We start from the raw sequence: 24,761 nt of genomic DNA on the forward strand, positions 1-24,761 counted from the left end.
TAGGAATAAATAAGCAACATGATTATTGATATGCAATAGAATTTAACTGTAGCCATATTTTGTTCTAATTCTTTCAAAATTGAGAATTGATACAATAAATATGAATCAGCACATTTAACAGCCTCTTCTAAATACTTTAAAATGATATCTTACTATATATTTTAGGATAAAATTTTAGCGTATCTAATTGTATTTGAATTCTGCAAAGGCCCACAACAAAGGCAAAACAAGTATCGTTCTCATCCTACAGCTGAGGAAGTTGGAGTTCTGTGTGTGTAGGACTAGCTTAAGGTTATATAACTATTAATAGAGACTAGCTTAGCATGCAGGTGTCCTGGCTTCCAGTGTTGTACCCTTTTACCACACCATGCATATTGGTGCAAAGCAGAAATGTAGAAAACGAGACCTGATGTCTTATGACAAATATATTTGATATTTGTCTCAAGCAAGAGGAAACAACGTAGGTATGGCCAGTTTTCAGATGTGTTCAACAGAAATCAATGAGGTCTAGTTATCTCTGATCCTTAGAGGTCTCTCTTCATTATGTGTTGTTTTTATTTCCCCAAGAGGCACAGCAGTAGAAGTGAAATAGAAAAAGCTCACATGTGGCAGATGCAGACAGAACTCCATTCACGGTTTTCCTTTTTGTCCATCTCTATTATCGTTTATTTCTTCTGAGGTAATGTGACTTTTGAAACTCAGAGTTAAGAACAGAATGAACTTCAGCAAAACTTTGCCAGTGATTATCATATTTTAGTCACAACCAAGCTGTTTCCAATGGTTTGTTTTATGAACAAAGCTTCCGCTATAATATAAAAATTACTGCAAATAAGTGATATTACATTCAACATGCTAATAAAAAAGTAGAAAGTATAAAACAACAATAAATCTAATAATTAACTAGCTATAAATGCATATCATAGAACAAGATAGGTTGCATATATTTATATACATATACATAAATGCACTTCTTAAGAGAATTACTGATATTCAAATTTTTCTTCTGGTATCTTATATAGTAAATTTTGATTACAGTAAAATTCATGTAGAAAGGTAGCCTTCTTTCAGATGAATTTTAATTGTTTTTGCTCATATATGGGAACGCCAGTTGTCTTACTCGTTGAGGAAGGATTATATTTTGGGTTGGGATTGAATTCCTAATAGGAACCTCAACGAGCAAGAAAAACATTGGGGGCCCGAGTCAAGCAAGGTTAGAAGAGGAGTGGAGACAAGCTGGCTTTTGATCATACTTATCTTCTTTAGTTTCCAGGTTGTAAACTGCAGGCAGCCTATAGAGCTATTTAGCTGAATACTGGTCTGTCCTAAAACTTGAACATTCTCTTCTGGAAGATAGGGCTCTACTTTGCCTCACTAGTCAGTGCTACAAAGGAATAGGCTGACTGTAGAATTCTGTAGCTTCTGGGTCATCTCCAGGTCTCATCTGATGGCATGCATGTAAAGGGACATGTTAGGATGACTAATGACTGTTTGCTAATTTTAAAGCTATATTTAAAAGCTGGACTCAAAATTCTAGTTCATATCCTTTGTAACCCCTTTTATTTGAAGAGGAAAAATCTTGATTTCATATTCTGTTTTAGAGTTCAGAACCACAAATATTTTCTACCTTTTGGGGAATAGTAAAAAAAAATCTATGGGTTAGTTCACAGTGATAAACTGAATTTTGAACACTTGGAATATCAAATGATAGGATTTATAAATGAGATATATTTAATAATTTATAAGTCATAATGGAAAACTTTTAAAATTGTGATTTAGGAAAATAATTGTTAGGGAAATTCTTTTTGTTGTTCTGCACTGGAGATGGGTTTGAATTATTCTTTACATATTTCTTCTCCTTTCTCTGGCAAGGAAGCTTTCTTCTTGGGTATGTAAGTCATACTGGACAAAGAATGCTTTCTAAATGTAGACAGTCTTCTCCTAAAGTTTCCGCCTGAAAAGAAATATAGGAGAGGGTCAAAGCAACAATTCGATGCAGCTAGAGATAAGGTTATGACCACTGACTTCTGCATCCTCAGGACAGAATCACAGGGTCTAGTTTCACTGTTTAAAAAGTGAAGGTGGATAGTTCGTTGAATATGATACGGCATGAAGCTAATTAAAAAGGCAGCTGTCACAACTATGATCATTCCTATAGCCTTTCTACGACTTGGCAGGTTTTTCTTCATTGAATTTTTTAGTAAGGTCAGAATGATCATCGTGTAACAGACAATTATGACAATAAAAGGGATGATGAAGCCAAGGAATAATGACACATAGTGCAAGACTAAAACAGATTTTTTAGCTTGATTGTCCTGTGGAGGCTCAAAGCATTTAGTATTGTTCCTCTCATCTTGGTAAGATTTAACCATTAAAAATGGAGAACTAATCAAAATCACAAAAATCCAAATTCCAATACACACAAACCTGGCCTTTTTCTGTGTAACCAAATTAATGTTCTGGACTGGAAAAACAATTGCAACACACCGGAAGAAACTCATGGCTGTCATAAATAAGATGCTACAATAGAGGTTAACATACAAGGCATAGGTGCTGAGGCGGCACAAAAAATCACCAAAGAGCCACTTGCCTTTGTGAACATAATAGACCACGCGGAGAGGCAATGTACATACACACAGTAGATCTGCTATGGCTAGATTAATCATGTATACTTGGAAGGCTGATTTCTCATGATACGTTTTTATGAGGACATAGAGCACAAAGCTATTGCCAAAGAAACCCACAACAGAGATCATAGAGTACATTGTGGAGTACACTTGATTGCGGAACTCATCGATTGTGCCATGGCATGTGTTATTACTGGCAGAAGATACTGTCAGATTTTCAGCTCCATCCATGTTATCCAGGAATGTTTGCCTGGTGCCTACAACATATGAAAAAGATCTTGTCAATTAAACTAGATCTTTACATTGTAGTGCATGTCAATTCACTTCATAGTGTCACTATACTTTTTATGTGCAATTAAAATATTTAATACATTTTTATTATTCTTTGAAAATACATATTCATACATATACATAATGTGTGTTTTGATCATGCCTGGCCTCCACCTCACCCTCCGAGCCCCTTCCAGCACGTCTTCCTCCCAACTTCATGTTCTCTGTTTCTCTCCTTTTTAAAAATAACCCACGGAGTCCAATGAGTGCTGCGCACATGCACATCCACAGCTGGAAGCAATTGTCACGTTATGAGGAGGGAGTCACTTGAACTTTGACCCCAAGAGGAAGGTCTGGGTCCTCCAGACATGAAGAAAACTTTTTTCTTCCTCTCACATCCTTTTTTTTCCTGAGAGAATTCTTAATCTCCAAGACCTAGAATTTGTGATTTTTCACTTACAGAAAAAACTTTAAATATACTAGTTATATATCTATATATCTATATCTATATATATATGTGTGTGTACATATGTATATATCATAATCATCAATCATTATCATCTAATTATTAATGTATTGTTTTATAAGAGCTTTAAGTTCAGTTAGCAGCTAAAATTGGTACAAAAATACTTGCTTTCCCCTAAAAGAGAACTATGTAACATCTTGTGGATGCAGATCATACCCAGGGAAAATGATCTAATTCATGTTGGTGAAACTCACTCCTGTAGGAGAGATTCTTAATCTGGGATTAACTCTATTTAGAACCATATAACACCACAGCAGGAGAAACCTAGTGGCCACAAAGTTATAATAATGATGAAAAAAAAGTTCCAGAGAGAGTGAAATTTATAGTTGAAAAATCTGTACCATAATTTAAGGCTCTTGGGAAAGATATGGCCTAATTGGTCAGAATATACTTGTTGGGTGGGAAATTGTTGTAGCTGCTCATTCCCATTCTCTTCCCAGACTTGTACTCAAAGCTTTGAGCTTAGCCACCATACACAGTGGAAGCAATTCAATACTTAGTCTCTTATTGATTTGTCAACTTTTCTATAGCTCATGGTCCCTGGTAAACAAGCTGTCTGGAAGAATGCTCAAGAATTCAAGTGCTGCTAGTGTGGAATAGGATGGACCTTGTCCACATAGCGGGGATATGGATACAGACTGCTCTGGCAGTTGTTGCGGGTGGGACAACTTGCCACATTTCCAACCAGGAACAGTTTCATCTGCTGTTCGTGATGTGTCATCCATCTAGCTTGTCATTTCAGCTATTTATTTTTTTTAGCATTGAAAAATGCCACTTTCACCAAGAACTATTAATATAAGATTTTTTAAAAATGAAGAGGAATAATTCTAAGGCTACAGAGGAAAACCCAGCCCACCATTCCTAATTCCTGCATTAGTTTTCAATTTGTGCTCCAGGTTTCTTTTCCTATTGGTTCTCTGAATTCAGGTAAAGGAAGGGAAACTTCCCCAAATTAACCCAATCTTTTTTGTTGATACTGTTTTACGTATTTTCTTCAAACTGAGCCGTTTTATGCTATGAGGCACTAGATGGTGCTATTGGGATTTTTGATATAGCTTTCCCCTTTTTAGTTTTATTCACAGTATTTGAGAAGTCAATGTAGCATGCTTTTAAATATGTGTCTATAATATGACATACAACACGATCTTGTGTTGTCACCATGAAATGATTACTATCACTTCCTGAATGATGATTGACATCTGTATGTACTGTGAAATGACTGCCACTAAGAAGTAGGTTAGTTAACAGCTCCACCTCAAGCCCACCTTGGTGGTACATTTCTGTAACCCAGCACTTGAAACGCTGAGGCAGGAAGATGGTGGATTTGAGATCAGCTTGGGTCACATAGGGAGACCTTGGCTCAAAACGAATACACAGACCAAATCAAAACCACATCCACCACCTCATTTCTGTCCTATATTGTCCAGACTGAATTGCGCCTTTTAAACTATGCCTTCTCTCGTTGTCCATCCAAAGAAATTTCTATCCTTATAGAACTCCTAGAGAATTTTCAGACTGATTTGCACATCAGTGCTGTGTTATCTTCCCTTCCAGACTCTCCGGTTGATAAATAAGGCAGTGCCTTATACAGGACCAGTTATTCATCTTCTTTGTTCATAAATGCTCAGTGTCAATTGGAATGATAGAAACCTTACCATTTGAAAGTATAATTATCCATTTGAAACCACTTAGAGTGACAGTCTCATTGCACTATAATTTAAAGTCTTTTCAACCTTAAACACTAAAGATGCTGATGTAGACAAATTGCTTCCTAAAGTACTAAGATTCTAAATTATAAAGCTTAATTTTAAGGGTTAAAAATACCCACACTGTTGATATACAAATTATTTCTTCATCCATTGCTCATTGCAAATAAATTTGAAATTCTCAACTGCTTGAACAAAAGATGCCAAATAGAGCTGATAAATAACAATGAAAAGTACACAAAGAAATGAATGCCATCTAGTTCTATTCATAACCAGCAGAGCTCTTTGAAAGAGAATAAATTTCCTTGTAAATTTCAGTAGTCAGGTTTGATTCTTTCTTTACACACAAATCAAACTAATTATTTATATTAAGCCATAAAAAGAAAATTATAGAATTTTCAAACAAGGACTGGATTTTAAAGGGGTAGAAATCATTTAGTGTAAAGTAGTCATTTCATATATAATGACATAAAATTCTGAACAGCACTTAATTAGTTTTTGCATAATTTACTGATTTTCCTAATGACGTGACCCCTAGGAGATGGATACAGAGAGTTCCTTTGGAAGCGTATGATATCTTAAGAACCCAGTCCTGTCTTCAAACAGCTCACAGTTGGGGAAGGAAGTGGCTGCTGAGGAGTAATAACTCAGTTGTTTGGAGTTGCTTGTCATAAGTCTAGTAAAAGCCACCTTAGCACAAAGCAAAGGAGTTATTAATTCACTAATGAAAGGAAGCAGTAAGCACAAATGGTGTCGACTTTATTTCCGTACAGATGATGAAGAATGTTACTTAAGAAAATTGCAAATTGAACAAACTGGGTTCATTCTGAAACTGGAGCCGTACCTCTTTCTGGCACTGCAGTACCTTCACAAAGTTTCCTTCGTATTGTGCCCACTGTTCTTATGTTGGACCGTCAGAGTACGCCCAAGCTGAAACCGTAGATTACAAAAAGGAGTTAGTGACCGACCTCAAGAGCAGTCTGGAAGGGTCATGGGAACTTAGCAGCCTTAAGTACAGGTCCAGAGTGTGATGGCACATCAAAGCTATACTGACAGATTTAGGGCTGCCCATTGGCTTCCATGGCTCCTTGTTTTTCCTTCATCCTTTTTTACATTTCCAAGGGGAGGGAGACTTGGAATAGGAACCATGAGTAGTCACAGATGTTTGCTGATGTATGTGTTCAGCTTTTGCATCTAAAGATGAACATAACGTTTTAAAATAATTCTTTCTGTGAAAACACATTTTCTCTATGAAGATTTAATTAAAAAGTTCAAAGAGGGAATAATTTGGAAATTCTCATCCAAGGACTTAGTTTGCTAGGAATAGGAGTTAGAATATTAAACAAAAGTTTCCTAATTTGCTTGGAGCACAATGTTGTTTAAAAGAAGAATGACTTAATGGACCTATAATAGTACTTGTTGGTTTTGGTCACTAGTTTCACATATATACTTCTGGAGAGCAATAGTTTTAGAGCGTTAGATACTTAAACTTTAAGGGATGTGTGTCCTTTCAACAAAATTACTGTTGCAAATCAAACAGATACAACAAATATGTCAGAAATGAGTAAAGAAAGGCTTTCCCGAGGCAGTAGCAACCTGACACTTCTCCATTTTTGTTGTGTTATGGCGACCCTCATTCTTGTCTGCCAGCAAGAGTCCCCAGAGGCTGCCACTTTGTCTTTATGTGTGGTCCCAATGTTAATAAAATAAACATCTTCCAGTTTATTTTTATAAAGTAGACACAGGCCGGAACTTTCCAAAGGAAATCTACTGACAAAAATGGAAGTAAAAAAGAAAATAAAGGAAATTCAAAGGTATAAAATGTGTTCACCCTGTACTTAGAAAACCATTTTTTCAGAGCGTCTCCAGCTTCTTCTCCCTGTTCCATTGTCTTCCTTTCTCCAGGTAAGGAGTCGACCCTCAGAACCTGCTGTAGTCTGGGTCAAGTGTCTGTTGCCGATTGAGAATTACTCAGAGTTGGCTCTTAAATTTTGTTAATCAGGCAGTAACTTTTTTCTTCTCATTTGCTTTCCCCATGTTTTAATACACTGATAAAGATACACCAAATGAATATTAAACATATAAAATATTTCTGATCATAAAATTATGTGATTCCACTCATCCAATCTAGAAAGAAAATTAATTTTGGCATTGTCATAGATTTTTGTTTAAATAAAGCTGGAGTTTCTCCTTAGACTGCAGCAAAAAGAAAGCTTATGCATTTCTAAAATGCATATATGAGAAGTGTAATCTTACAAATTTAGCGTACAAAGGACTTATTCGTTTCCATGGTAGCTGTGCATTATAATGTAGCGTAGTATTTCTATGAACAAATGAGTAAGTGCCACATTGTCTGTGGCATAGTGTAGTTTGTGTTTCCTTCAAGTTCACAACTGTGAGGCAATCCCAGTTCTTTTTCAATTCTTTGCTTTGCATACAGCAGGCATTCGGTACTCAGTCATTCCACATCTTGCCCCCTCTTTGCCTTTGAGTTTACGTGCAGACTCTTGTTTCTGACAGCAGCTTCTGCTAGTATAAGATGTTGCTATTTGGAACCATATGCAGGAGAGGTGTTGAAGTAAAAAGATAATTATGTGATTTTTGTGTGTATGTGTGTGCTGAATATGAAACCCGGGCCCTTACCAACACTAGGCATGTATTATACCAACAACAATCTGCGTGTGTGTGTGTGTGTGTGTGTGTGTGTGTGTGTGTGTGTGTGTGTTTACTTGTGTCTGTGTGTAGTATATACATATGCTGTGTGTGGTGTATGCATGCGGGTCAGAGGATGGTATCAAGTGTCTTTATCACTCTCTGCTTTAGTCCCCTAAGGCAGGGTCTCTCACTGAACCTGGGGCTGTTCTTTTTTAACTGAGATGACTGGCCAGCAAGCTCAGGCAATCTTTCTGTCTTTATCCCTCTACCCACAGTGCTGAGGTTATAGGTGTGTGTGGCTATGCCTGGGTTTTTCATGGGTGCAGGGAATTTGAACTCAGGTTCTGATGGTTGTATAAGTGCTTTTACCCACTGAGCCATACTTCCCAGCCCTAGATACATGATTCTGATTCAAATCATTTAATTCTTCTACTTGGCTCATGTTCTGTCAATAAAGTTTATAAAGCCCTTATTCTTATAAAGGAAAGGGTATTTTCCTATAAGGGAGAGAGTATTTGCTTGCTATACTTTGAATACATTAAAAACAAATAAGAGAATAATTAACAAAGTAAATAAGAGAGCTCAGAAATATTGTAAGAACACAGGGGCTCAACTTATGTACTTACAGTTTTGTAGATGTGACACACACACGTGAGTGTGTGTGTATATATATATATATATATATGTGTGTGTGTGTGTGTGTGTGTATGTGTGTGTGTATGTATGTATGTATATATGTGTATATGAATCAATTATGTATTATTTTGACCTAAGGAGTCCCCAGGCTGGTATCTTCTACTAAATGAAATGGTACTGGTGCCTTTTTGGTTTTTAGTAAAACAAAATGTCATTCTTGACCATCAACCCAATTTAATATTTCTCTCCTTTGATGTGCATATGATGTGATATGTTGTTTGTACCTTTCTTGATGATTTTTATTTATTGATTTGTCATAGTCATCTGTGATCACTCAATATAAAGCTCCTTATTACTCTTGCTGGAGTTCCACTATCACAAACAGAGCAGTAAGCACATTTTATTAATTTTATATTTCCTGCTGGCCATAGTATATAGTGCATTTTAAATATTGGTTGATTTGAGTTAATCCATTTTCTGTATCATTTTATTATGTGTGTTCAAAATGAGAGGGAATTCTTGTAAGGAAGAAAGACCATGATTAGAAATTTGAAGGACTGAGTGCCAGCAGACCTGGATCATACCTCAGACTGTGGTGGGTGATTAATTAAGTGATCTTTGGAAAATCACTTCCTCTCTGTCAGACCGTTACTTATTTGTAATATAATAGGGTTAGATTTCATGACCTCTAAAGTCCCTTCTAATTTACCATTCAATAAATCTGTAAAGATCAGGACTATTTTTTTTCTTGAGAGCATGTAATATAAGTGATTTATAACTGCAGTAAAGAACAGGGACATAATTGTTTGCAATCTAAAGGCAGCATGATTGTTCTAGATATGATGCTGTTTTCTAAACTAAATGATAACTATTATGATTAGAAGTTGCTCTACTTGCCAGGGCTCACAGCTACCCCTCTCTGTGCTTACTCCTTTTAAAGTTACACTTCTGGTTCTGATATTATAGAAATAGCTCTAATAACTCATATTCGTATATAGGTTGTGTGTCTCTATACACCGAACTTTCTAAAATACACTACAGAGTTACATACATTTACTCTATAAACTTGAAGATAGTTCTGTAAAGTAAATGCCACTGTTTTCCCAGTTTCACATTTGGGAATACTGAGCCAAGGAGAAACAACTAGCTTTGGGCTTAATTAAACTCTGAAGTGATTGTTTGTTCCTTTTTATCATCTCCTGTATCAGGTATATCTTGCTTGATCGCATGGCTCCAGGGTTCCAGGACCAGTTATTTATCCACCCAGATCTTAGCAGTTGCTTGAAATCTACTTTGCACAGTTTCGAAGAAAGAGGTTTGGGTTGCTGGAAAGAATGTCATTTCCTTAATGGGGAAAATATTTGTTCCTGGGCATTTAAAAGCTAAATAAACGAGTCATTTTCTTCCCAAGTAAAAAAGGTTTTTTAATTTGTTTTATTTAAACTAAGTGGAATCCATGAGGTAAAGATCCCAAATTTCACTTAAGACAACTGTTATTTCCTGTGAGTTTCTGGAAAATTTCTTAATCTTCTGGGATCCAAAGTGCAGAATTAGGTCATTTTTTAAAGATAATTTTTGAGTTCAAATGCTTAGAAGCAAGCAAACTTGCTCCCTTTTCCCTAGCGATCCAAGTTGCCTCTGACATCTCTGCTGCTTGCTAGCTGTATCTGACTACCTTTGAATATGTTTCTTGTAAGGAAGCAAAACTATTTTGATTAGATAAATACAATAAAAATAAATGTTTTTGTGTTACAAAATGACCACATAATATATTCATCTTGCTTGATTGAAACAATACATTTGTTGACTAGTAGCTTCTTGTATCCCATCCCCCCATTCCCTGACAACTGCCTTTTACTCTTCTATCCTGTGAATGAGACTGTTTTAGGCAATTCATGTATGTTGAATGATGCAGTGTTTGTCTTGCTGTGACTAGCTTACTTTACTTAGCATAATACCCTCAGTATACACCCATGCTATTAAAATTCCTTCTTTACTAAGGCTGAATTTTACTCCATTTCATGTATATACTGTCTTTTAGGTATTTTTTGTCAATGGAGGCTTTCAGTTATCGTGTATATTATTATTTATAATAACTTCCCTGTTTTATGAAAGAAGACTCTTCTTATTTATCCTAACTGGGAAGAGTGCCAACACAGTCCCCCACTAACCCAAATCATGCAGTTGAGGTTCCCACATTGGGGAAATCACACGGGTCACCACATCTGGAGTGCAATGGATGAGTCTAGCCCTGGGAAGACCACCTTCTTGATCATTGTGTCTTCCTTGTCAGGTAAGTATGAAGACTATTTCTTACAGATAAGGCAAACCATTCTTTTTTTCAAGAAAATAAAAAACCCTTAATTTTCTAAGCAGGTAAGAAAAATAGACATAGAGGTAAAACTATAGTAGTCTTTTAATGAGAAGAGTTCTACATTTGGATCATAGTTGCATCTATACTTAGCTGTGTGATCTTGGGCAAGTTGCTTAATCTTTCTAATATTCCGTTGTCACTTATGCAAAAATAAGGTAACAAAACTAAGGCAAGTATCTCTCTCTCTCTCTCTCTCTCTCTCTCTCTCTCTCTCTCTCTCTCTCTCTCTCTCCTGTGTCTCTGTGTGTAAATGAGTATAGCTATTGAAAAAAGTAACAAGATTCTACTGAAAAAGAACCCAAGAGGGAAGCACTGTTGATCTGAAGAAGCAAACTGTACCGTATGTCTCCAAATGTGGCCAAAACAATAGTACAAGTAACACGTCTCTCAGGCACACTTAATCAGTTAGCTGTTCTTAGTAGATAGGGTAAATTGTAAGTTAGCCCTGTGGCTATGTAAATAAATGGCAGATGAAAGTTATAAATTGAATTAACATGCATTGGACAAAATTGGCTTTGCCCACACAATTAAAAACTTATGGTCTAATCATAGACAGAACAAGATGAAATGCTTCATGAAGCTTATCTAAATTACTCCAAACTGCTAGCTTAATTAATTTTAATAAATGTACTGAGATCCAACTAAATTTTTAATGGCTAGGGTTTGGTACTGACTCTAAATTTAGCTTTATTTTAGAAAGATGTTTATATATCATCTCAAGGTAAGTTTATACTAAATGCTAAAGCATATTAACAAGAAATTAGTCATTTTTATACAGACAAACCAATTAGCTTAGTTTAAACTCCTCCCCTGCATAACAAAGCAATATATATAGTACAACTATATATATATATGTATATATAAAACATATAGTATATAGCATAGTAATTAAAAATGTTTTCTAAGTGCCTATGTGTCTATCTATGCATTTTGCTTAGTTTAACTGAATCTATTTAGGAGAGAGAATATATCTTATACATCTTATGTTCTTAGCAAGAAAAATCCGTGGCTCAGGACACACTAAGCTCTCAGTAGGTGTTTCTGTTTGGCATTGAATTGGTAGCAGGAGTCACACTTAAGGATGACACCTGGTTCTTATTGGTCCAGGAATAATACAGCAACTGGTTTAGCCCTAGCTACTTCTATGCTATTCATATCTTGAATAAAAGAAAAGAAAGGGAATTATGCAGATGTTATCAACTGGTGGGTGGGGCTAGAATTCTGAATAACTTTGAAAAACTTAAATGAGACAGGTGATGTTACTAAGGTTGCTAGCAAGCATATTTATGCAGTTTGTTAAATACCAATCAAGAATGTGCTGATTAGAGGAAGAAGGGTGGGAAGGGAAAGGAAGAAGGACAGAGAGGAAAAAGAGAGAAATGAAGAGGAGAAGAGGAGGGGCAACTGAGAGGGAGAGGAGAGACAGGAGGGAGAGGAGGATGGGAAGGAGGTGGGTCAGTATGGAATGCAAACTTCAACTTGTTCATAAATCAGAAATGCAAAGTTAGTTGTGATTAACACCATATCATCACACTTTCTCCTACCTCAGAATCTCTTGATAGCCTATAGCAAGAGTATAAGTCTCACTCAATGATAATTTTTGAAAACTACAAATATGTTATCATAATATCAAATTTGCTTCTCTAATGCATATTCTACTATAAAATACTACTCAAACAGTAACCAAATAGTATCAGGATTTATGATTTTATGAGAATCCAAGACCAGACATGATCATAGAATGAGTCATAAGGAACATAGCAATAAAATGATCCCTACTGACATATTGCTAAACCCATAGATCAGTGAGTGCATTGCTCAATCCCCATGAGAGAAACTTCTTCTTTCAGTGAATGGCAACTACCAAAGAGACACACAATTGGACAGTGACAGACGGTGAGAGACTTTGGGACACTCAGCCGTAAATGTCTTTATCAAACCCCTCTTTTCAAGGCTTAAGGCTCTATGCAGAAGAGATTATAGAACTGTAAGAGCCAGAGGTGGTGGATGACTCCAAGGAAACAGACCCAACAGGACTGATACATATATGAACTCACAGAGACTATGACAGCATGCACAGAACCTGCACAGATCCAAACCAGACAAAGTTCCAGCCCTGAGAAACGGAGGTAGACACAAAATCCCACCCCTAACCAAGAAGCTATTTGGAATTGATGCCTGTTGGGAAAGGGAAACCAGTTTCTCTAATGGAATGACACTGGGATATCAACCATACTCCAGAGCAGCCCCCATGTCTAGGAGTAGTTGGCCAGCACCAAACAGCCCCTGTGTTTTTTATGAGCTCCCTGTTTTGCATTGGTATTTTTTATATCCCCCCTTCCAAAAGAATATAAAATTTAGGGGAAAGAATGTGGAAGGAGTTATGGGAGAAGAAAGAATATGATCTGAAAATATTGTATGAAAAAGAAATTTTAAATAAAAAAAGGATGAAAACTGTTTCCACACACTGTAAGCCAATGAGAATGAAATGCGTATTAGAATATTGAAAGGAATCTCAGAGCTACTCAGGAAAACGGAAGCTGCTGGAAGAGGCTGTGAAAAACGATTTGATGTCCATGAAAGAGGAAAAGAGATTGTGAAAGCTGCAAATAGAGGACCAGAATAGTCATAGATGGAGGGAAGAAGGCTCACTAAATCACAGCTTGTTCCAAAGTGTCGTAATATTTAACACTTTATATAGTGGTTAAAAACTTGACAAAGCCAGGCAGTGGTGGTGCACACCTTTAATCCCAGCACTGAGAAGGCAGAGGCAGGTGGATCTCTGTGAGTTTAAAGCCAGCCTGGGCTACAGAGTGAGTTCCACTATGTAGCTAGGGCTACATAGAGAAACCTTGTCTCAAAAAAAAAAAAAAAATCCTCCCCCCAAAAGATTAAAAAAGATTGACAATTAAAAATGTTTGTTGGGAATTATGCAGAGAGAGTCTAAATAGGGTCCCTCCTCTAGGAGCTCCAGGAATCCTGTGGAAGACAGGGAGGAACATTGTAGGAGCCAGAGGGGATGGAGGACACCAGGAGAACGTTGCCCACTGAATCAACTCAGCGGAGTTTACAGGGCCTCCCAGAATCTGAAGCGGCAAGCTTGGGGCTGCACGGGGGTTGCGTCAGGTCCTCTGCATACATATTATGGCTGTTAGCTTGGTGTTTTTGTGGCACTCCTAACAAATAGTGGGAGTGGGTGTGTCTCTGACTCTTTTTGCCTGCTCTTGGGGGACTCTTTTTTTGTTGTTTTTTCTTACGTTTTTCTTTTTAAGAAATTTTCTACTCATTCTTGGCCAGGCGGTGGTGGCGCACGCCTTTAATCCCAGCACTCGGGAGGCAGAGGCAGGCGGATCTCTGTGAGTTCGAGGCCAGCCTGGTCTCCAAAGCGAGTTCCAGGAAAGGCGCAAAGCTACACAGAGAAACCCTGTCTCGAAAAAACAAAAAAAAAAAAAAAAAAAAAAAAAAAGAAAAAAAAAAAAAAGAAAAAAAAAAAAAAAAAAAAGAAGAAGAAGAAATTTTCTACTCACTCCACATACTATCCACAGATCCCCCTTCCTCCCTCCTCCCACCCCCAGCCCTCTTTTCCAAGCCACCCCGGCATCCCCATATCCCCCAAATCAAGGTCTCCCATGGGGAGTCAGCAGAGCCCAGCACACTGAGCCTAGGCAGGTCCAAGCCCCTTCCCACTGCACCAAGGCTGTGCAAGTGTCACACCACAGCACCGGGTTCCAGAAGCCTGCCCATAGACCAGGGACAGATCCCAATCCCCCTGCCTGAGTGCCCTCTTGGGGGACTCTTTTCCTCCTGTTGGGTTGCCTTGTACCGTCTTGATATGAAGGCTTTTGACCTGTCTTATTGTATCTTGTTTTGTCATGTGTGGTTGCTGTCTTTTGGAGGCCTGCTCTTTTCTAAAGGGAAATGGAGGGGGAGTGGATCTGGGAGAAAGATGAGGTGAGGGAGAGGTGGGAAGAGTGGAGGAAGGGGAAACTGTTTTTGGGATGTATTGTATGAGAGAATAATCTACTTTCAATTAAAAATGTTTGTTTGGAATGAATTTGTTTTTATTCATGATCAGAGATGGAAGAGCATCCAGAGAACATCTAATGTAACCCCGTTTTCTTTTTTGAACCCCATTTTCTTTATGGCCCAGAAAGACAAAAGCATTGTTGGAAGTAGCACAGGAAATTAGTGGCCAAGCCTGGACACTGGAATGGTCTGGTGATCCTCTACAGTAGCACACGGTCAAGGTTATGACCTCGAGGTGTGTCACTGAACACTGATGCAGAAGACAAAGCCAGTACTTATTCCTTTCAAGGGCATCCAATGAGTGCTCAATTTAATTTGAAGAACTATTCAGTAGTACAAAAATATTCCATTTAAGCCTTGTAGTCACTTTCCCATTGTTTATTATGTGGACAGCTTATAAACATGGCCTTCTGACTAGCTCTGTTTGTCTTTTGATTTTTTTTCCTTTGCTCAGGCCACATTGCCATATGTAAACTATTCTTTGTCTTCATCCATATCTGATGTAATTCAAACCATCTTTAAGCCAATCTTTTACATCATATTCTCCATAAAATATTTCTCTATCCTTTGTGGTGATATGCTAGTTATATTAAAAGATACTTTATTAGCCATTTAATATATCCACATGCTCTCTTAGGTCTTTGAAAAACAATATATATTCTCCCCATGAAGACTTTTCTGCCTTCCAGAGAAAGATACAGATGTACTAACAAGTTAATGTACAATACCATTACAGATGCTGTAATGGAAATATAGACACACAGATAAACAGGGCATGATGGTTCATGCCTAAAATCTCCAAACTTGAAAAAGTGGGGAGGATTGTGAGTTCAACTCCAACCTGGGCTACATAGTAACTTCCAGGCCAACCTGGGCTACACAGGAAGTCCCTGTCTTAGAAAACCCACATCCTGGCCAGGCAATGGTGGCACACGCCTTTAATCCCAGCACTAGGGAGGCAGAGGCAGGCAGATCTCTGTGAGTTCCAGGCCAGCCTGGTCTACAGAGCGAGATCCAGGAAAGGCGCAAAGCTACACAAAGAAACCCTGTCTTGAAAAACCAAAAAAAAAAAAAAAGAAAGAAAGAAAGAAAGAAAGAAAGAAAAGAAAAAGAAAACCCACATCCAGACAAATGAACATGAAACATAATAAACTACTTTATGAGCAGTGAGTATATGTCAGAAAATGCTTTGGAAAAGAGAATGGGAGGGCAACGAGGAGAAAGCAGTGGTGTGAAACAGCCTGGCATGGTTTGGGGATATGGAAATTTGATTGAGCTGAAATGCAAGGTGGCAGGTTGTTTGCATGCACGCATATTTGAAAGTGTGGGTGTCTGTGCTTGACTGGAGTATGAGGATCGAAAGTGAGAAATCAGTTTGGGGAATAGTGCAGGAACTAGGACACAGAAAGTTGGTAAAGGTCCTGTATACCATTCTATAAAAGTTGAGTTCATCTTGTTGGTAATGAGAAGCTTACAAGATGCGGACTGAAAAAGGAATACCGACAAAAGAAAAAGAAACTGTTTAAGTGTGGCAGCTGAGTTACAGTTTACTGTAGCTGAAAGTGGGGCCAGTAGGTTCAACTATATTGCAAGTTCCTTAGAAACAGAGATGACATCTTCACATTTCCTCTTTCAACTATTTAATTTCTCATTCTACTTCCCCAGTTCTCTCTTGAGTGGTTGGCAAAATCTTTTGCATTTGCAACAGAAACACAATGAATGACTGATAAGATTCTATGTTTTACTGTTAAAAGAAACTCATATTATTAACTCATCTATGGACAATATACCCTTTGTTATTTCAAGAATTTTCACTAGTTTGAGGTGGAGGGGTCTTTGAGATCATGTTCCAGTGGAACATGTGGCAAAACTGAAGACTGGAGTTGGAAATAGTGTGGTGACGGCTTTCTCAAGAACACATAATTAGCCCAATGCAGTGGCACACACCTTTCACCCCCAGCACTCAGGAGGCAGAGAAAGGCTATGTAGAGAGTTCCAGGACAGCCAGGGGTGCTGAATGATGCAAGCAAGCAAGCAAGCAAGCAAGCAAGCAAGCAAGCAAGCAAGCAACATCCTTATTGTTTTTCTTAATCTCATCAGCAATGTAATTTGCAGATAGCCTTTTGAGGTGGTCATTGGGGTTAAGATATGCAAAATGCCAGCATTTGTTTCTCTATTCTTTTCTTTTTGTTTTGTTTTTGAGACAGGGTCTCACTATGTAGCCCAGACTGGACTTGAACTCACCATCCTTCTGTCTTAGCCTTATGAGTGTTGGGATTACAGGTATGTGCTACTATGCCTGGCTCAGTTTTCTGTTATTTGCTTTTCTTCTGCAGTATTTATCAACTTCCACGTGGCTGACAGAAATCTCTTACCAACTAACTACTTGCTTAAACTTTAGTCTCTCATTTTCAGCTGTCTATTCAACTGCTACCATCTTTCCTCTCAAGTTACCTCTCCAAGCAACTTTTCTGTTGTCTTTTTTCTTCATTATGCAAGTAGCTTTCTAATTATGGGTGCATAGAATCTAGTAGTCACATTTGAGGCCACCACACCCTTATTTTAATAAGACCTGTTGAGTCTTATTTTGAAATACTTGACTCTGTATCCTTAGTTCAGGATCCTTATCTCTTTATTCCTTGTCTACTTGAAGGAACTTGAACACTATATCCTTTTGTACTTCTATATAGCTACAGGTAAGCCTGGGAGCTTAAGACATCATTGCTTATACTTCAAGGTTCAGATTGAAGTTGTCCTCTATGAATGCTTCCATATAAATGTTCTACTACCTCATTCATCACTGTGCGGTAATTATTTTTTTTTTCTGTGAGTATTCTTTTTTACATGACTACTTAGGCAGATATGAACCCAGTAATGAGAGTGAGTGTACTTTATTCAGTTTTGCTCCTGTTCTTCCTAATTGGTCAGTTTCAGAAGGGTAACTAGTTTTGAGTGCTTTTTCATATTAGAGTACTTAACTTCCAAAGGCAGGTGTCTAGGGGGTAGAGCAAGGACCATGGTTTTTTTGGAGTGGAATGTGGGTGCCATTGTGTAGGAATATAAATAATTGTGTAAAGTGGAAATAAAATTTGGATGCCTCTAGGGAGGTAGAGGCTATTAAAAATACTTGAAAATATTCTAAAAGTGCAGAGGACCATGAGTTCAAAACTGATTAGGTCTGAGGCTGATAAGAATCTAAGACCTAATGATGTGTTTGTCTATGGGCCTGGGTGAGGCTGATGATATGTTTTAAAATCAAAAAACAAAAGAGATCAAAAGATGAAATCAGTAGCTGGATGCACTTTTATAATTGTTTTGGGTTCAATGCTTCCTCAAGACTTCCTTTACCTTTCTAGTAAATGATGGTCTGTGTGTGTGCTGTTGGAGGACTGCCAGTGGGGGTGCGCCGGTGGCTAGGATAGGGCCAAACTAGAAAGGGAAGTGGGGGAGGCTGGGACTCAGGGTTCAGTCTCCTCCGACAGATACTTCCTCCATTTCTTTTGGGCAGGGGCAGCTCAGTGAAGGCCCAATTTGTTCGAGCAAGTCCCAAGTGCCTTCTTCTTTTCCACAGTAGCTTATTACTGTGACATGAAAAATACTGTAGTGTTGTTAATCTTGTAAGTCTGAGGTTATGGAGAGAAGGAATTTTGTTGTATTAATCTTTTGATAGAGCAGCCACTCACTAATATTTGTTAGATGGATATATAAACTAATAGGAAGATCAGCAAATATCAGTGTTTTTATAAACTGAAAACAAATACAAAATGCTTTTTTTTTTTTACTACTCATACAAGAATGAATTCAGGTTTTACCTTCTGAAAATGATTTTGGCTGCCTAATCCCTCACTTCTCTCATTTTGTACTTACATTATGCCTATTATATGTACCAATAATATAGCCATCTATATTTTAATATCATACATTTTCAGCACATAGGAATCTTGTTTCCCTAGTGAAGTCATCTTGGGCAGGAGAAGAAAAGCCAGGTATTGTCTTCCTAAGCCCCATCCCAGTGTTTACATTTATAAAAGTATGTAATAAAAACACTTATTGAGTGATAGGCTATTGATTGTTTGGAATAAGGTAACCCATCGTTCATAAGGACTTACCTATATAAAGTCAAGCTGTAGCTACAATTCCATGGCTTTTCCCTGTGGTAATAAACGATCTTGGGTCAGAGACAGAATGATATGCCTATCCTATCATTCCAGTAAGTAGTGTTTTTCCTCTTGGTGTTTCCAAGGCTGTGCTTAGCAGCATTTTCACTGCTAGTGAAAGCTCTAGGTATGCTGAGTCTGCACTGGTGACAGCTCTCAGACGTTGCTTTAGCAAGAGCTTCTTCTAGACAGGCACTCTACTATTGGATAGTTGGAATGCAAACACAGGACACTATGAAGGTCCAATGAGTCTTTGGTGGTGGCATTCAGAGCTGAAGATACTGTGTCTCACTGCACATAGTAGTCAGATCAAAGCTGTATGTAAGACCTAATCAGAAGGGAAATGCAAGGTACAGAAAGGCTATGGAGATCTTGATGAATGTGTAAGTGTGGGTATGTGGTGGTGGTGGGTACTTCTACCCCTCGAGTAGATGATAGAAATATGTTACAGAAAATCTACATGCTTTTGAACATTTTGTAAGGATGAAATTGATGGCTCAGTGTCTTCCAGACTTAAATAATTATGTGCCAATTGACAGCAATTTGGAATCCCTTGAAACACTATGGCTATTGCTCACAGCTAGTTCTTAGTCATGCTCTTAGCCTCTTAGTATTTGGACCCTGAATCTTGGAAGTAAATTATCTGTTATCAAGGAGATAATTTATGTTAAATAAAAATTCAAGTTAAGATTAAGCATAAATCAGCGTGGAATGAAAAGCAGCTTTTAATACTGCATGAAACCCAGAGACTTCTTAGGAAGATTGGAACAAGTACATAGGATATGTCAGAGCTGCTGGAGTGTTGTTATTGTTAGCTAAGCTTCATTTAGCCTGTTTTAGTTCATGACAGCACAAGCACAAGCCTATGCAAAAACAAAGGCCACGGATCCAACCCTGAGAAAGCTTATTCAATCTTAGGCTTTAAAAGTAAAAATTGTGATGCCAAATTTTATTCTCCACTCCTTTTTATAGACAGGGAATTGATGAAAAATAAAAAAAACAAAACAAAAACCAAGCAACCAAACGAATACAAAATTAAACAAACAGACAAAAATCTTTGAGTGGCCCCGAGATTCCTTAAGTCTGTATCTCAACTCTTTCCTTTTCTGCCAAGTTTTGTTAAAATGGGACCTCAAATGTTTGGAATGTATTCATTCCACAAGCAGTAAAATAAAAAAAAATGACATTTTGTTCATCTAAAGGGAAACCAACCATGAGGTGGAACAGAACGAATAAGCAGAGTACAAGACTTAGTTGCGGTGCAAGCTATGTTTAAACGAGAGCCCTCTACCTATCTATGAAGAATTCTGAAAGACAAAAGTAATCTAATTTGAGGATGTTTTAGGACCACAGTTGTAATATGGATCAATGTACTTACGATGTCTGTATTTCTCCAACTGGATTAAATGGGTTCCTCTATTGGCTTTTTGTGGGCATGAGGATATGCTACTACTTTATAGTAGTTATATTTCCTCACTAAGGACCAACAAATTAGCACTCTGCCTTGTGAATCAGTCTCTTTTGTAGGGCTGAGTAGTATATCTCTCAGGTGTTCGTTCATGCTAGAAAAGTTTTTCTCATCAGTCCTTGAATTGTACTACACAGATGTTCACGTGGCCAGAAACCCAGATGATATTGAGGTAAGGGGTAAAAGTAGTGGTAAGGTGCTTGTATTTTACTATGTGATATATGGTATATATATATAATGCATGTATTTATTTGTAGGAAAATGGTTTGCATTATAGACTGTTATACAAACGGCTTTGGGACACAATAATGGAGTACTTGTATTACATTATGAAATTAATGTAAAATGTTGTTTTGATACTTAGCTTTTGATTGTAAGAATCAGCGGGTTTAATGAAGGTAGGCTAGTAAAAGGTAGTATGATCAAGCAAATTTTTCTTCAGTGCTATTTTATTCTCAGAATTCATTTTGAAGCTTAAGTTACCGGCATGCAGTGTTAGTGACAAGCCTGGGCTAGATCACACCAGCAGGCCTTTGCCCTACAGGTGTTGCACAGAGAGCGGGGAAGCAATTAGCCCTGCACTCTCCCACATGCATTCACTTGTGTGATGCGTTTGTTTCTGAATTGAACGCACTTTAAGCAAAACCCTTGAATTGTGAAGTTGTTTTCGCTTTTGTCTTTGTAATAGATTTGGAAACAATACTCCTATCATTATCTTAGGGCATTTTATATGCAAAGAAACCAAGATATACTGATATTTAGTAACTTGTTAGAAAGAACACAGCTGGTTGAATGCCAAAGTCAAACCTAGGATGGACTCCTAGTTCTCTGGCCTAGATTTCTTCCTATTGAGATCCGCCACAGGACAGTTTGGAGTAGCTGCAAAGAACTTATGAATTCAAGCTGAAAGATAACTTGAGGCAGACATTCCCAATGCTTGACCATGTTGGAGTATTTAATGGCCATTTTTGTGTTCACAATGTGTATGAGACACGATGCTAGTTATTGCTGGGGGGGGGGTTAAAAATAAACCTATTTGAGATAGAGAGCAAGAAAGGGTATATTTGAGGGGTTGGAAGGAGGAAAGGGAAAAGGATGTAAATATTTTTAATTTCTAAATAAGTAAGTAAGTAAGTAAGTAAATAACCTGGTACCTTCCCCCAAGAATCTTGCCTTTGGGGGAGAAGAATAATCATCTTTTCATGGGTCACATTTCTGTGGACTCTCTTCTTTCTTTGGCCTGAAGATGTAGGCACTGAGGCACTGCCTGTTTCAGTCCTTGACTTGTTTACTGAAAATATTTTTGAGTTTTTATTACCCTTTGTTATCACACTCTAGATTAACATTGGTCTCCATCTCTTATCTGTCATTAACATCGTGGGGCCATTAATTTCTAATAACCCATAAGACAGTTCTCCTTGGATTCTTACCATCACCTCAAACTTAACAGGTCAAAACAAGGGATCATCATGTCCTACATTCTCACCTTTATCCCAGGTTACCTGTTGCTACAAATAGCATTAACACTAGTGCCTGCATTCTACAGTATTAGTATTTTGGAGTTACTTCTCAGCTATTCTAACAATGTCTGTAATCTAATCACTTCCCAACTTCCATTTAGTCTTTCTTTTACAGGTCTCTTCAGTTCTTCTTCATCTCATTTTCAGTACCACCAACCTAAGCTTGAACTTTTATTCAAATTTCCTTTCTGTTATTTTCCAGCCCAGCCAGTTCACTGTAGCCAGGTTAAGATTCTTGCTGCATCCCACAGATGTTAATCTCACTCCTGGTGCTATTTCTGGTACCAAAATGGAATTCAGACACTGCAGTATTTTTGCCATTTACCACAGGCAAACTTATTCAACATAGTCCCAAGTTTTACCTCCTTTCTAAAGCATTCTCCACGTGGTCTATATTTTACCTTTGGACTTACCGGTTTAATTATCTCACATTGTTACATTCTTTATGTTTTATAGTCACAGCAGCATTGTAATTTCCCCTAAGCATAGGGACTATGTCTTATCTACTTTGGAGGTAAGACTTTGTTTGTACTGAGCTTGAACAATACTTGCTTTATTGGGTTATAATAAATTTGAGATATTTCAATTGGAACACAGGAAATAGTAAAATAGACGAAAGTAAGCTAGGGATGTAGCTCAGTGGTGGAATAGTTCCTAAGCATATTCAGAAGCCTGGGTTCAATTCCTAGCGTTTCCTCCTCCCCCAAAAAGATAAAAGTAGAAGTCCACAGAGAGCTATGCTAATTGAGAAATTATTACAGTTATCATTCATGGCATCAAGGCTCCAAAGTTGGGCATGCCCCTCGAGTATCAGTGCTTTCCCTTTAGAATTCCTCATCACCAATTTTTGGTACCCCCAAAGGCCAACTTATCAGTGCATGTACCATGGAAGGATCTTTCTTCTCAGGTAGAGAGTTTATAAATGCATTAGAAGTTTAATTAAAGGTAGGAGAGAGCAGGTAATGGGAAGTGAAAACGTGTAACAGTAAATTAGGAAGACATTGACATGGCAGATTCAGCCTTGCCCCAAACTTTCTGTTTTAATTGATTGGATCATGGTCTAGATTTTTTTTGTGGGACCTGAATGACCAGCATAATTAGTATTTGCACAGAATGAGAAACAGTATTTTTTAAAAGAGATAGATGTAAATATAATATATGAAGACGAGAAACAGTACTTTTAAAGGACATAAATGTAAATATAATGTTGATTGGGCTTATTTACTATGTAAACACAGGTAGCTTTTAGTCACAATTGGTGTATTATTTGTAAAATAGTGACAGGAAAGAATTTTTCACTGACTTAAATTTGATGCCACAGATATGATAAACTTAAAATTGTGTAGACACAAATTTCAGCTAGAATATACTGTGGCCATGATACTTAGTAAAACATAAAATGTTTGCTATCATTCTTAAAACACTCTACAAACAAATCCAAGTTAGTTGCCCTCTAAATATATGGTAGCTTGTTTGATTTCAAAACAATTGTAGGACAGGGATTTAGATCCACTGGATTTAAAGTGGCAGCGCCTGCCAGTCTATCTGGATACCATAGAAAATAGTTAGCTAATCCTGACTGCTAAGAAGAAAACTGCTCCTGCCCTAAGAGTTTGATTAAATCATGTGATTTCTTAGCTCTGTGTTAACCTAGTGTGTTTTATTCTAAGTTACAAAGTAGATCGTAGGCATTTCTTCTGTTTATCTGCAGCTGAGAAGGCTTTCTTTTTGCAGTCTTTAGTCAACTTGCCAATTTCTAGCAGTGCAATGTGCTTCAAGGAAATTGCTTAACCTGTTTGAGTCTTTTTATATTTGTCAAAGCGAGGAGGTGGGGGAGGGGGAGAATGAGAACCAGAGTAAGAATGAGGGAGCGAGCGAGGGAGAGGGAGAAACATCCTGCCTCAATTATAGGATACTGAGAAGTTTAAATGTGTAAAACTTCTTGTCAGCCCTCAACTGTTCAGTTTACCTGCAGCAGTCACTGTACCCTGTTATTCTAGAACTGCATTAGAGTAGCTCTGCTGCAGCCTTAAGATGGGAGCTTAAGGTCTGTTTTGCACTTTTGGCTGAATTGTAAAGGCCCTGGAGACTTGGGGAGTGTCACCTCGACAGTTTTGCCATATTGCGCCTGAAGCAGAGGCAGTGAGCCACACTTGTTGACAGGCTGACTCGGTGATCAGATCTCTGGCCAAGAACCGAAACAGAAAGAATTCAGATTAGCAGCCTAATTTAAAGCAGGTAAGGCAGAGCAGGTAGCCCCAAACTCCGAGGTATTTGGTAAAATCAGAGAACTTTACTCCATGCACCCAATTTCCTTACCTGCTGATTCCAGGCTTCACAGTTTAAGGTCCTGTCGAGTTTGTTCCTTGAAGCAAGAGCCAAATCTTCAGAAAATTCAAACTGTAAGTCCCCTGGAGAGCTAGCCCTGGATAATGAGCTGCAGAATAAATCTGGGTCCTCTGGATGGTCCACTCCATTCACAGGGCGTCTGCTCTTTAGGAAAGCTGCTTTTCAAGAGGAGAGAGGTCAGGGCATGGCACGTTTGCTAGCCAGTATATACCGATTCTTCTTCCTCTTTCTGATTAGTCCTCAAACTACTTAAACCACGCCAGTGTTTAGCTTCCCTGGTGCAAAGTGGGAGAAGGGAGTGAACAGAGAGGGAGAAAGAATAGAAACTGGAGACTTGCAGGTTATATGCATAAATGAGTGTTTATCTCTAGCTACTGCAATAAGCCTCAGGAAGTCATGCAGCTGCTCTGAGGTGGGAAGTAGAGAGGCGTGTGTGCTGTTCAGCTTAGT

General features: G+C 37.9%; 1 protein-coding gene and 1 non-coding gene across 2 annotated transcripts; both read right to left on the reverse strand.

Annotated features, from left to right (window-relative positions):
* Positions 1-24,761, reverse strand: Cysltr1 (cysteinyl leukotriene receptor 1). Its single transcript, XM_028886396.2, has 3 exons — positions 24,282-24,761; positions 5,971-6,056; positions 1-2,881 (listed from the first exon to the last, which is right to left on the reverse strand). Exon 3 carries the CDS (start codon positions 2,853-2,855, stop codon positions 1,833-1,835), a length of 1,023 nt encoding a protein of 340 aa, XP_028742229.1. The 5' UTR covers positions 2,856-2,881; positions 5,971-6,056; positions 24,282-24,761; the 3' UTR covers positions 1-1,832.
* Positions 10,556-10,718, reverse strand: LOC114704908. Its single transcript, XR_003736330.1, has one exon. It is a non-coding gene; the product is annotated as a U1 spliceosomal RNA (small nuclear RNA).

Source organism: Peromyscus leucopus, chromosome X (genome assembly GCF_004664715.2).
Source record: "Peromyscus leucopus breed LL Stock chromosome X, UCI_PerLeu_2.1, whole genome shotgun sequence".
In the NCBI taxonomy this organism is placed as follows: Eukaryota; Metazoa; Chordata; class Mammalia; order Rodentia; family Cricetidae; genus Peromyscus; species Peromyscus leucopus.

Coding starts and splice junctions, on each gene's coding strand:
- Cysltr1 (XM_028886396.2), bottom strand. CDS start 2,855: ATGGATGGAGCTGAAAATCTGACAGTATCTTCTGCCAGTAATAACACA.